This window comes from Microtus ochrogaster, chromosome 1, assembly GCF_000317375.1.
Source record: "Microtus ochrogaster isolate Prairie Vole_2 chromosome 1, MicOch1.0, whole genome shotgun sequence".
Taxonomy (NCBI): Eukaryota; Metazoa; Chordata; class Mammalia; order Rodentia; family Cricetidae; genus Microtus; species Microtus ochrogaster.
In genome coordinates this window covers 27,871,021-27,885,813 of record NC_022009.1, presented here as the reverse complement: position 1 = coordinate 27,885,813, position 14,793 = coordinate 27,871,021, and the positions used below count along the sequence as shown (strand labels likewise).

The 14,793-nt window shown below is 39.4% G+C and overlaps 1 protein-coding gene across 1 annotated transcript in view; it reads left to right on the top strand.

The window, feature by feature from the left end:
- Cep128 (centrosomal protein 128) overlaps positions 1 to 14,793 on the top strand; it is a 367,524-nt gene that overhangs the window by 333,922 nt on the left and 18,809 nt on the right. Inside the window, exons 22-23 of the mRNA XM_013346846.1 lie at positions 10,694 to 10,771; positions 13,552 to 13,665. Of these exons, the coding sequence (XP_013202300.1) occupies positions 10,694 to 10,771; positions 13,552 to 13,665 (192 nt within the window). The remainder of the gene's footprint in view (positions 1 to 10,693; positions 10,772 to 13,551; positions 13,666 to 14,793) is intronic.

Below are 14,793 nucleotides of genomic sequence, written 5' to 3'. Positions count from 1 at the left end.
TGTGCAAGGCTCTGGGTACTTTCCCTAGAAGTGCTAAATAAACAAACAAAAATCAAACCCCGAGCTCCACAAATTCCACTCTTAATTAGGAGTCAGGGGCTGACAATCTTCTCTAAATAACATCCGGAATACTTATTTTAGAATAAGAGACCTCACCCTTCTTACTCTACTTGGGTAGTGTGTGTGAACACTAAAACTTGACCACAGCCTCAAAAGCTGTCTGAGATCTTGCTCCAGGCATCTTTGCTCTCACCTTGACCTCACTGGGCTTATGCCCACCTGGCCATGCCAGGTTCTCAGGCATTTATTCCTGCAGATTAAGAGGCGGGATGCTTCCTTGGTGCTTTCATTTTTAGTTTGGTCTATCCCAAATGTTCAGCAGCTGATGCAAGGGCATTCTTATAACTCATTCCCACCTTCATTTTACTCTAAAGCATTCAAGTCAGGGGCTAGTGAGTATTATTAGCAGGTGTTTAAAATGGCACCCTGATCTTCCCTGCCACGTTGCCCTGGTTCTAGTTTTGTCTGATGATGTGGGAGTGTCATATATCAATCTGTTGATTTCATTGGTTAAGGAATAAAGAAACTGCCTAGGCCCCTTGATAGGCCAACCCTTAAGTGGGTGGAGTAAACAGAACAGAAGGCTGGGAGAAAGAAGCTGAGTCAGTGAGTCGCCATGGTTCCCGCACTCCAGGCAGATGCAGGTTAAGATCTTTCCTGGTAAGCCAGCTCGTGGGCTACAAAGATTAATAGAAATGGGTTAGATTAATATGTAAGAGCTAGCCAATAAGAGGCTGGAACTATTGGGGCCAGGCAGTGTTTAAAAGAATACAGTTTCCGTGTAATTATTTCGGGTATAAAGCTAGCCGTGCAGGCGGCCGGGTGCTGGGGACGCAGCCCCGCCGCTCTTATTTCAACAGTCTGACAGTGTGTTTTAGGAATTGTTTCTTTCCCCAGGATAATGTAGCCCTCCTGAGGACAGACAGATTTTTAGCTTGCTTACTCACCTGTAGGACAGTGTTCACTGCAGAGTTGACATTCAGTAAAACTTGTAGGTGAGCTAAATATGAAAATCTTTTTTTCATTGGACAATCATTTATTCATTGAAAAAATCTTTTGCTGACTATCTCACCTTTACAAACATTGAGTTGCATGTTGGGAAAATATTTTCTATGATTGTTATGATTACTTTCTTGAGACCAACAGTTATATAGATAAATATACTTGTCCTCTGATAAAGGATACCAAAGTAAGATTAATAAGGTAGTGGAGAGTTCCTTTTATAGAATCAGAGAAGGCATGGGAGCCTTCTCTATGGAAGCATAGCTGAATTGTGATATAAAACAACAGCTAGCCTGTTCTCTTAAGATTTCATATTCTATTATATGTAAACTTTATACTTAAACAATACCCTAAAAGCTAAGGAGATAGCTCAGTTAGTATAGTACTTGCCAGACAAGCATGAAGACCTGACTGAGTTCAACTCCCAGCAGCCCTGTAAAAAGCCATACATGGTAGAACACACTAATAATTATTGTGCTGAGGAGGCAGAGAAACAAAAAGGTCCCCAAGCCTAGTTGGCTATCCAGCATAGCCAACTCAGTGTGTGCCCCATGTCCCAGTGAGAGATGATACAGCTAGTAATAATAATACATCCTCAGGAACAATACTCAAAGTTTGTCCTCGGCCTTCACGGGCACTTGTACACATAGGCATCTCACATACTCACTACCATGTATACCCACAGGGGAAATGTACACTCGTATTTCACTGGAATTAATGGTGTGCATGTCAGAGTTGCTAGAGGGTGCACTAAAGCATTCTGTTAGTTTACTCTTGAAACATACCCAAAATATAAATTGAATTCGAGACTTCATCTATTTTAAATTTTTGATAAAATGGTTGACATGTGAAATAGCAGATGCAGCAATCCTATTAGCATCAGGTGATGGGTATGTATATGATCTCTATACATTTCTTGCTTCCTGTGTGCTTGGAAATGCTCGTTTATTCCAGCATGGAAGCAGTTTCTTGAATTTCCATGGTTTTGCATAACAAAGAATGTCATAAATCAAGGCAAGTTTAAAGTACATTGCTGGGTCCTTCAGAGAAGTAGATGCAGCGGATGGGAGAAGCTTTCCTGTTGGCCTCAGTGCTGTCTAGTGCTGTTTGGAGCCTTTGAGGTGGTGGGAGTTAGTGGTCTGCTACTTAATAGATTTGAAAAGATTTTTATCTGCTACGAAAGGATGCTAGTTCTGACACTGAAGCTAAATAAAGCCCAGATAAGGTACATGTAACATGATTTCTTTACCTAAAATGAAGGTTATCAGAAATACAGTTTGCCTAGTAGAGTGGAGATAGCAGATAAAGAAAACATGTACTTTAAATAACCAAAATAACATTTTTAAAGAACTAAGTTGATTCTATGTTCCCACATTTATACAGTTATTATCTTACTAATATTTGAATAGTTATAATTGAGACTCTGGGCGAAGACACTACATATTGTCCTCTGTTTTTATTAGCAAGAAAACTTAAACACTGTTCAATTAATTTTTAAATCTTGGCTAATTATAATATGAGACAATGTCAGTTTAATAAAAAACATCATGCTTAAGGTATAAAATATGAATGTTGTTTTAGAAATATCATCTTTATAATTTTAATAAGAAGAGTTAACCCAAATATTATTGTATCTATTGCTACAGTAAACAGATTTAAAGTTTTATTTAAAAATTATATTTTTAACCCAGATTATACTGAATATATATTGAATTAATTGAATATATATTTAACTATATATTGAATATATATATTGAAAACACTTGAATCTTTTAAACATTAATACTAATTTTGAATAAGGTGGGATTTAGGGTAAGAAATCATAACAAGGAACATGATGAAATTAAGATTATAACATCATCTTCATGTGTTACTTCATTAAAACAAGTTTGGTATTATTTTATCACTTAGAACTATTTCATTGGGTTATTAACTATTATGAACAATATATTTAAATCTCATTATAAAATTATTTAATAAATATAAAAAGTGACAGAACTATTCGGTTACTTGGAGTATGTGAATATCAGTGGCGTTGAAGATGGCCATCACCCACCACTGTCGCCGTCCCTGGGAATGTGCTCTCAGATGGTGTAACCAAGTTTATCATCTGATTTCATAATCCAGGCATGAAAAGTCCTGATGTTTTAATCAAAGCAGGTTTTGAAGTGATGTCTGGTTTTCTTTATCCTTTGAGGAAGACTGTGTTTTTCCAGGTCATAGTCACTCAAATTTGATTCTATCTAAAATAAACTATCTCAGAGAGAGCGAGAGAGCGAGAGAGCGAGAGAGCGAGAGAGAGAGAGAGAGAGAGAGAGAGAGAGAGAGAGGAGGGAGAGAGAGAGAAATAGATCATTTTGATAGATGAAAAGGTGAAAAAGAGGAGAGTACAGTACGTTCAAAATGTATGTGGTATTCTTCTTTTATATTTTTAAATAATGTCTATATAATGTCAGGTCCATTTCTAAAATGAACTTGTTTCTCTACATTGCCCTTTTTGTTTAGTCTTTATTTGCTGCAGTTATAGCTTGATGTTCAGTGCCTCTCTGCTATTTGAAAGTTACCGTAGTTGATGGTGCCTCCGATTCAATATTTTTTTCTGTGCTTGATGTTTGGAAAGTACTTGACAGTTTCCAGTGCACTTTCAGGTCCAGCCTTTTCCTGCTAATCACAACTGCTGCCGATGGGTACAGGATGATAAAGACTCCAATTATTTCTCCCCATTAAAAATAAAAGACTGTGGCTTAGAAGGACGGGGCTAAGTGATATTCCCCAAACCACAAAATACATGCAAGGAACATTCCTGGAACTGTGAGTCCCTCAGTAAGGGCTGGTAACTTCAATTCCCTCCCCAGTGTTCAGTTTCCCTCCTTGTGAGTACATTTTAGTTTCAATTTGAAGAAATAAAATTATTTCCACTAAAAAAAATAGAACATCCATTGTCAAGAATCTGTAAGTAGCTAACATATTGTTCAGCACACAGAAGGAAGGAACTATGTTCTTCATAGCAGGGAGTGGCAAGAACAGTATTTATAGAGACAATCTGGAGTGTTTCCAACAAAGAAACACGTTACTTTGTTCCCCATCTTCTCATCCTTCACTTCATTCTTGGTGTTTTCTCGTCAGGAAAAACCCTTCACACCACTTACTTGGAAAGAACTCTGTGTCATTTGTAAGCTAATAAAAAGGTAATAGATTGACTCTATAATCTAGAATGAGAAATCTGTGGGAAAATGTATCTTCTCCTTCTAAGAAAATAATTATTCACTCTTTATCATCACTTATTCATTGCTCCTTTTTCTTCCAATTCCTCCTCTCTGTTCCTCTCCCAACTTCAGGTCATCCTCTGAATTTTGTTGTTTGTTTATTTATTAACTCACTGACTATAGTGTTCCCTGTTTTTGTGTGGGTAACCATCTAGGAATAACAACACCCCTGCAGAAAACTGACCCTCCCTCCATCAGCTGCCATCAGTTGCCAGTAGCTCTCAGCTAGAGGTGGGCTATCATTAGGCTCTCCCATATCTATGCTGGATGTTGACTGGCTCTATCTTGTGCGGGTCTTCTGCAGTCATCCACAGCTGTTGTAGGTACGGTCTTGTCGTGTCCAGAAGGCACAACTCCACAGCACTCTTCCCTATCTTTTAACTACTAGAACCTGCACATTTCCCTCCTTTGCAGTATTCTGGGCAGAGGGAGTCTGATACAGAAGTCCCTTTCTCTGACCAGCTGTGGGTCTTTGTATTAACCTCTACTCACTGCAGAAAGAAGCTTCTTCAGCGAGGGCTGTAAGCTGTCCCAATCTGTGGGTATAAGGACAAGTATCTAGAGGGCAGGTTGGTGCTGTGTCCAGTTAACAAGTAACAGATGTAGGTTCTCCATAGGGCTTCTTAGGGTCTCTCCAGGGTTTATAGTGGCAAATGGAACACAGAGACTTTTGGCATTTGGAGGACTCCACACAGCTTTCCTCTCGGGGCCTCTTGCTGGATGTCATCAACAGCGCCAGGCTTTGCAGGGCTGCGAAGTGTATAAATGGAGGATTCTTTTAGCGTCTAGAGGAAGCCACACAGCTAGCTTTCTCCTCGGGGCCTCCTGAAGGATGTGCAGCAGCAGCACCAGGCTTTGCAGGCCTGTTCTCAGCTACTGTTCGGGTTGGTTCCAGAGAGTGTTAGACAGTTTGGATAAAAACAGGACCCTTCAATGCCAATACAGCTGTGCTGGATCGAGTCACCCACAGTGAAAGGCGCACAGTTCGTCCTCTATATGAGCTCACCCTTCCTCTCCTTGAACCGTGTTTACTCAGGTCTTTTCACCACTGTTCAGCCATTTGTCAGGAAACTTTTGCAGGAGATTTCTTTCCAAATGAAATAGAATTGCATTTTTGAACCCAAATAAATTGCTTCATAACCATGTTTATTTAACATGTATGTTGTGCCAGAAATATCCACAGCCTTAAAAATATAGACAGATTCTCCTTCATCTTCTGCACATATGAGTTCAATATGTGTAAGAAAATTATATTTACTATATATTAATAAAATTAAGCAGATGTACATTTTTACAAAGAGAAGTATGTTCAGATTTGTTCCGTGAGTTTTCTCCACAGGAGACAGGATCTAATATTTGTAATGAATTCCTCTCTTTAATCCTAATGGATGCTACTTATGCTGTCATATGACATTATTCAATTTCCTTCTGGTCTGAAACAAAGGAAGATCTAAGGGAACAGTTCTGCAGGCCAGTTCAGATTTCTCTGCTCCATAGGCGTCTGATGTGCGTTGAAATTTTGGAAGAGTAAAGCTGGCAGCCTGTGCTTTGCCTTTGTTGACAGACATGTGAACACATCTGTAAGGGGCAAGCCACAGGGGCTCACAGACAGGGTTCCTAAATTCCAGTTTCTTCTATCACTTACACTTTTAGGAGAAAATAAAAGCAAATGACAGACTTTTGGCATTTAAGAAAAATGCATGAGTTCTTTAGACTGTTTAGAGCATGATAACTCCATTTGTTTTTGTTCAGTCAACATTTATTTGAGGAAACTCTTGTGAGCTGGTGTTTATGCTCTAGTCCCACATATTATGATATCCAGACTCATGTATGTGTGTGTGTCTATCTGTCTGTCTGTCTTTCTGACTGTGCATATGCATGGATATTTAGATATGCATGGTCCTGAGCATAAAAGATGAAATTCTTCATGATTTCCGCTCAAAACACCTCTAACAAAAACAGTCTCATCAAGCACACATCTAAAGAGAGTGGTTGAAAAGTGTTGATGGTTGGAAAGGGGTTGGAAATAAAGCAGCCACAATTACAGCTTCTGGATCCTTCCATGCCTTGTTAGCTTATTGTTATATAAATGTGGAGGGGATTTTTTTGTAGTGAGAACATTGCCATTTCTGCATCCCGGTTACTGGAATCTGCTTCATGGTTTTGCGACTGAGTGATTGTCAGTTATCATTTATACTCTGGTCCTTCATGGCCTCATCTATATAAATTATTCACAGTGATATGCCTACACTGCATATGGTGGTGTGAGGAGCTCAGAGCAGATTAAAGTGTAACTCGGGGTTGAATTTACAGGTAAATTATATTTTTTGGTTTAATCTTTCATTATACTTCCAAACAGGGTTGGAATTAACCCGTACCTCTCAGCCATGAGACTACAGCTTGTATATATAATATATAATATTAATATATATATAATATATATGATATATATATATCCTGCTTCTTAACTCATCTGTTGTGTAAAATATGCTGTAACAACTATTATAGTACGTTTCAGAAGCGGACCTCTTGCTTTTGGTATGGATTCACTTGGTATTCCAGCGTGGCTTTGAATTTGAGGTTCTCTTGCCTCCACTTCCCAACTCCTGAGATTATAGGCACGTGCTGCCATACCCAGGCAGAAACATTTTTAAACCTTTCTGTGAATATCTGATATGTTTTAAAGAATTGAATTAATCACATCATTTGCTGCTGCTATATACAGCAATATGCTTAAAAAATTGGTCTGTGGATTGTTAATGGGGACTTCTCCATATCTTTTAATTATTAGGCAACATTTACATACACACATGCACACACACACGCGCCCACACATAAACACACAGACAAACATATACACACAGACATACACACAGATATACATATACACAGACATACACACAGAGACATATACTCACAGACACACACACACAGAGACACACACACACAGACATACACATACACACAGACATACACACAGAGAGAGATACGCAAACATACACACACACATCAATTGAAAATAAACTACGAGGAAATATGCAGAGAGTCCGTGGAATCAGAGATGCTTTACAAATAACTGTGCTTACTAATGAGGCGAAGACTTTTCATGGATGCCACAGTAATGCAACCGTTTGGATATACACCCAAAATATCATCGTCATAATAAACTGATATGGGAGCGTGCAAAAAAAATAGAGAATGGTCACAAAATCACCTGTTTGGTTGAAAATTACTCAGGTTTTATAGAGGTTATCTGCTTATTTTGAGAAATAAATGAGTTTAAAATACTTAGTCCAGGTTCAGAGGATCACTCCCAAATGAGAAGAAAACATGAGGTTAAAAAAAAAGAAATATTTTCTGGGCCTTGGGGGGGACTTAATTGGGGGAGGGGGAGGGAAATAGGAGGCGGTGGTGGGGAAGAGACAGAAATCTTTAATAAATAAATAAATTAAAAAATAAAAAAAGTTTTATCACACACACAAAAAAATAAAATTTTAGTGCTGAAAGTCTATTAGGATCTGCTTATGGAAAGGGTTTTATTCATTGCACAGTTTTCTCTTAAAATAGTCATCAGAGCTTTGCTTTGTGTTTTATTTCCAAGAATTAATATAGTTCTTAAATATCTCTAATTTTATTACTTAAGTAAATATAGCTTACAAAGTGACTAAAAACAAACAACAACAACAACAAAAAACCCAGCTCCCTGCTTTCTGAAACCTACATGCTGTATCCTATGTTAAGAAAAATGTCGTTTTCTGACCCGGGACCCAAATTGGAGCACCGGACAGAAATCTCAAGGTCCAAATCAGGAGCAGAAGGAGGGGGAGCACGAGCAAGGAACTCAGGACCGCGAGGGGTACACCCACATTCTGAGACAATGGGGATGTTCTTTCGGGAATTCACCAAGGCCAGCTGGCCTGAGTCTGAAAAAGCATGGGATAAACTGGACTTGCTGAACATAGCGGACAATGAGGACTGCTGAGAACTCAAGAACAAGGGCAATGGGTTTTTGATCCTACTGCACGTGCTGGCTTTGGGGGGGCCAGGGCGGTTTGGATGCTCAACTTACTAAACCTGGATGGAGGTGGGGGTTCCTTGGACTTCCCACAGGTCAGGGAACCCTGATGGCTCTTCAAGCTGATGAGGGAGAGGGACTTAATCGGGGGAGGGGGAGGGAAATGGGAGGCGGTGGCGGGGAGGAGGCAGAAATCCTCAATAAATAAATAAATTAAAAAAAATATGCAATGAAAAAAAAAGAATCAGAAAAAAAAAGAAAAATGTCATTTTGATGAATCTTTCCAACCCATGGAAAAATTAAGTGAAGCCATTTAAAATGTATGGCAGTTTAAGTACAAGAAGCAGAAAAACTAACAATAATATAAATGTTAAGCAGAAGGAACAAAATACTAAATCTTTTCAATAGACCCCGAGAAAGAACACTTTGCTAACTTGGAACAGCACAAAACAAGTTCCTGTTCAAAATGGCGGCGGCTGCATTCTCCTTGCTCTCTACAGGCTTCTGAAGAACAGGAGTGCTGATTTGTATAGACAAAGCCAGAAAACAGCTGGAGCTTCAAAACACTGGAAAAGCCACATAGAACTCAGAACAGGAGAGGCAAATCCCACATGCCTGTCAAGGGGGTCGCTCTGCAGAATTCCAGCTAGGCTTTTGATTGAGCTCATTAGTGCAGTTACTGAAGAGGGAGGAGGTGGGGAGGGGTGAACTGAAAAGGTGTTGAACAAAGGCATCCCATTAGTTTCTTGTATCCATCCATTGGGCACATCCATGCCCAGCAGCCGTGGGAGACATAAAGTCTGGGCTCTGAAAAAATTGCCTTGGTGAGGCCCTGGTGGGAGATGCCAGGCAGAGCACAGAACCTCTGGAGTGGAGAGCGAATCAAGGGGGAGACTGAGTGGAGCCGCTCGTATTACAACAAATTTGATTCTTCTCAAATCAAAACTTCTGCCATGCCCATAAGTCAGACCTAACCACCCAATCTAAAGCCAGGTCACCTGTAGTCCGATTAATAAAAACCCAGAGACAGATGTTGGGGTTCAGCCTGAAGGTCAGAAAAGCAAAACACCCAGCCACTGGCTTTTACCTCTACCTCAGACTGAAATGGTGATCCTACCTCAAAAAATCTCAGAATGAGACTTGAATGAGAGCTGTCTCCTCCTGTCTTATATTTCTCTCTAGTTCTGGGATTAAAGGCTTGCACCACTATGGCCCGGTTTCTATGGCAATCTAGTATGGGGCTACTGGGATTAACGGTGTGTGTCATCACTGCCTGGTCTGTAAGGCTGAGCAGGCAGCTGTTTTACTCTCTGATCTTCAGGCAAATGAAATATTACAGCCATATGACTTGCCTCCTTTAGTGACTTAATCCACTACATGGATATCACTTGAGCTAATTACTGTTGAGCCATGTGTTGGTGACTACCAAACCCTAAAACACGAAACCCGACATGGTGGCCAGTTCTTTGTCTCAGAGCAGACCTCTGGAGCCTGTGACTCCTGCAGTCCCATGGAAAGGTCTACGATGAAAGAGCATGGGGATCTCATTGCTAGATCCAATTATATTCCCGGCTACTAACTGATCTGCTGCTCTGAGAGTTATGCCCTGAGTCATACATCACTTGTGGGTTTTTGTTTTGTTTTGATAATTAAAATTCATTTCCAATTAGAAAGCTAACACCGGTTTCCTGTATATACACCATCTTTAGCTCAAGGTAGATCTAACCACTGAGCATCCAGGAGGTCATTTTAAGATCATTCCCTCTTGATATCCACATTGGTGGGTGTAATAGAACCAAGCTATTCAATGGCTTTGTAATAACTTACTGATTGATAATCAGCAGTCTTATGCCTCTGCTACAGATGTTTGATTTCAGACATCTCTTCTGTCTTTTGAGAACTGCTCTGCATTTGCATCTTTCCTAAACATAATGGTTGAGAACTCTTCGCAACGACAACATTTGAGGGTGTCGAATGTGCTCCGTAGAAATGCAACTGCAAGCTCATCTTTCCTCACTATCACCTGGTGCTTAATTTTTGGTGTTCACTGAAGCAATTTTTGTAAATTAATGCAAATATGAAATGCTCTGTAGAAAATTTCACAGTGTGTCAGTTGAAAGCAATTATCTAGGAAGCCTTTTATAGGAGTCAGGTTTGCAAATGCATCTCATATACTTTGTGAAAGGAACTAATTCTTCTGATTTGAAAGACCTATTAAAAATATTTATTCTTATTTGGCTATAAATTTGTAGTTTAATTTGCTGGTGGTGTGGCTTGTTTTCAGTATTCAGATTCTGAAAATATTAATTTTTGATGAGTCCCCTTATGCTTTGTTTTGTTCTTTTCCTAGAGTACCCGAGTGGCCTTAGACCATCTGGAGTCTGTGCCTGAGAAACTGAGCCTCCTAGAGGATTCCAAAGACTTCAGAGTGAGGAGGAGTTGGCTTGTCTCTTTCATTATTTCTGTCTGAGTTAGGACGCTTGACATCTTCCTGATGTACAAGCAAACCTGTGGGAAGGGAGGAAGTGCTGACAACCACTGGGGGTTTTAACAGTGCCATCTTCCCAGAGTTCACTGATATTTATGAAGTCAGGAATAAAAATAACCCAACTTCTGTATTAATAGAACATAGAAAAAATAGATACTTTTATCTTACTATTAGAAATTTGCTTTTTCTCCCTAAACGTGTAACAATAATTTAGAAAATCCTAAGAATTAAAGGGGGTGACACATTCCAGTGACATCAGTAAGATGAGATACTTTGTGTTTTAGAGACATCGTATTTCATAGTTATTCCTCTCCCATGACATATGAAATCCAGTTCATGATAGTTTAGAGTTCATTTCTTCTCGTGTCCCTTTAGGGGATGCAAATGGAAAGTATAGGCTTAGCAAGTTATAGCTCATTACGGTGTCAACACACTAGATACAAGTAAAAGATTAAAACTAAAAGTGATATAGTGTTCATGTTGTGAACATGTAGCCTCTTGTTTCAAATTGGCCTTAAAATCCCGAAAAATATGACTTACGTAATATTTAGGTTCTCTATAAATATTACATATTATTTGATGATACATTTGAGGAGGAAAATAGCATGGGCATGTTGCAATCAATGATATGATGCAGATCTCAAAATATAATGAGTATTTTTGATGATTTCATAACTGAACTATTTTAGCATGACCCAAGAGTCGGTTGACACATCCTGAAGCTGGTCAGTTGCAAAGAGGAAAAAACAAGTGTTCCTTGTTTATTGTGTTGATTCTGTCTCATGTTGTGAATGCGTATTTTCAGTTTAAATCCCTACCAGACAGTTAGGACACCAACATACAGAGCCCTGTGGTTTCCCTTCATTCAACTCGGTGTGGAGAATGTTTTTTATTCCCCCTCTGCACTAGTGTCACTTAGATGAACGAAGGATGAGTGAGAAACAGATGCCCACTTTAGCCCAGGGTAAGCCTGTGACGTAGGCTCCCAGTAAACTCACTTGTCCCTCAGTGCTCCTACTAAACAGAAAGCCTACGAATGCAGTCCAGTTTTGTTTTCTTATCAGAAGTTCTATTATTGTCACTCAAAGTCTAGCGGTGCTCTAGAAGCCTGTCTTACACATGCCCAGACCCCAATATGAAGATATGTTTATACTGAATTTTTCGGGGAGAATGTGTTTTCAGGTTCAGAGCTGTACATTCCATTTTTTTAAAAGTGTAACCTGTATTCTGAAAAGAGACATGCTTGTTTAGCTATTTTTGTTTGTTATCAAATGTAGCAAGTATTTTTTATAACTTTTATTGCTCTATGTAGTTAACAGTAGCTAAATCCATTGTGAATTTCTTTGCTATTTAGACGTATTTTTTCTGTTGTCATATGAGGAAATTGAAGCTTTGAGTTTGCAGATTAGCTGGGAGAGAGATCTAATTTGTGTTCTTTTCACCGGAGCCTCCATCTTGTAGCCCATTCCATATGTTCACGTGTATTCCAAAGACATCTGTGTGACTAAAACTAACTCATTTATATCACTTTCATGAAATAGATATAGCCGTAGGTGAAAATATAGAAAGCCTTCATATTACTAAATATGGATTATATTTACACATGCACATATACACACATGTCTACCAGTATGATATAAATAAGAATTCAAAGGCCTACATGTTCATCTAAATTCAAGTTCATGCCCCAGATGACATAATGTCTCAGGGAATCCTTTATTTTGTTTATTATCCACCCCCGGGAATACTTTCTTAATAGAAACTAAAGGACACAAATTCTGTCATCTGTGTCACCACTAACATATACACACAAAAATGCACTTTACAATTGTATTTTAAACTCTATCCTACTTTGATACACTTGACTTTATTCTTTCTTGAATTGACTATATCGTCCCCCTCAGTCTCCCTTCTTCTTTTAACCCCATTTTTGGAGACCAAAATGCTTCAGCTCTGTCACCTGAATTTAAACATTGTTTATTTGGTAGAGTGGGAAGGGGATAGCACTGAGTTCCAATCCAGATCCGCCACAAACTGCCTAGCTCTGGCCCAGAATTCGTGACTTTATGAGCAGCAATTTTTTCTTTCCTTTGCTGTCCTCATGAAAATGAAAAGCTTGGAGCTAGATTTCCAAGTTCCCTTCCCCACTGAGCCACCAATAAGATGAAGGTTCTGTGGGAAGATTTCAGTCTCTACCTACCATAGATAACTGTACACACCAAAATCATTTACCCTCATTGTCTTCTAAATTGTCCCACAAATATTACGTCTAAATAATTGACTCTCAGAGGTAATTCCTGTGTTCCTTCTTTTTCCTGAAAATGAAGAGAAAGAAAAAAATAGAATAAGGGTCCTGAACATGTTGCTTTCTTAATTAATTCGTTCTCTGAATTTGTATGATTATGAAGAAAAATGAAATATTAAATTTGAAATATATGTGATCCATTGGCACACAACCCCTTCTCCAGCTGTGGAGCAAATTGGTAGTTGTTAGCAGCTGGAAAGGGAGGGTTAGTGTTCTCTAAGTATATCACACCCATCTTATACCTGTGACCAAGTACAGCATGGCTGTTTTCTTATTTTCCTTTGGGCGCCTTTTTTTTTGTATGTATCTCTCTAAATACAGTTATTTTTCTGTACTCCAATATTTCCTTGCTCTTATTTTCGAGCGCTGATTATTCTTTCATTTACCAATTTTGAACCCTATCTTTCTTTTCCAGGTTTCCTCCAGTTTATCTGAGAAAACTGATGGCAGATATTCTAAATACAGAATTCACAGGGATGCTGTTCAACAGCGCCGAGATGACACCAGATACAGAATCAAGAGCCTTAAAGTAATGTTCTTTATACAGTTTTGAAAACTTGGGTCATTAACTATCTTTAAGTCTGTACAGCTTATAAGCAGCTGCGGCAGTGTTTGTGTCAGAGTTCTTGGGAAAGGAAAGATTCCACTCGATGTCACTGTTGTTATAGCATGTCATCTGTAGAAATGAATGCCACCTAAGAAATCCTGAGCCAGGAAAACCCTGGTCACTTGGTTGGTCAAAGATATTGTAAATGACTGCCCTCCTTCATGTGTAAGACAAGGTGTACTCGGCACAGAAGTCCCCTTGAGGTTCAGTATCCTGTACTATTGAACCTAAAGCCTTGGTATTTCTAGTTATTCTCTTAGGGAGGATAATTCTGTGCAGGACCTCAGATTTATAAATGTGTAACCAGCAAATAGATGAGTGAGATCATTTGATCATGTTGACAAAAAGTATACCATTCCTTAGTCTTACACCACTATCTGAGGGCAAAGAGAAGAGCCCACTTGGCCCTTGTCTTAGTCAGGGTTTTTATTGCTGTGAAGAGACACCATGACCCTGACAATCTTAGAAGACATTTAATTGCAGTGGCTTACTTATAATTCAGAGGTGCAGTTCATTATCGTCCTAGTGGGACATAGTGGCGTGCAGGCATACGTGGTTCTGGAGAGGTAGCTGCTACATGTTGATATGCAGGCAGCAGGAAGTAGACTGTGGCACTGGGAGTAGCTTAATCATAGGAGATCTCAAAGCCCACCCCCACAGTGACACTCTTCCTCCAGCAAGGTCACACTTACTCCAACAAAGCCACACCTCCTAATAGTGCAGCTCCCTTTGGGCACCATTTTCTTTCAAACCACCACAGCCCTGAAGGATCTTAGTTCAGAACCAAGTATCTTGATTTGAACATTGTGACATTCTGGCCAGGTAGTTTTGTTGCTGAGGTGACATTATGCATTATAGGATGGTTGGCAGCATCCCTGAGGTTTATTCAGGTTAGCATCGCCCTCAGTTGCCCATAGCACACCCACCCAAATTGTGATATCCAGAAAGATCTCCAGGCATCGCCAGATAATCCCTGCAGGACGAAATTACCACCCCCAACACACATGCTCCCTCTCCTCTCCTCTCCTCTCCTCTCCTCTCCTCTCCTCT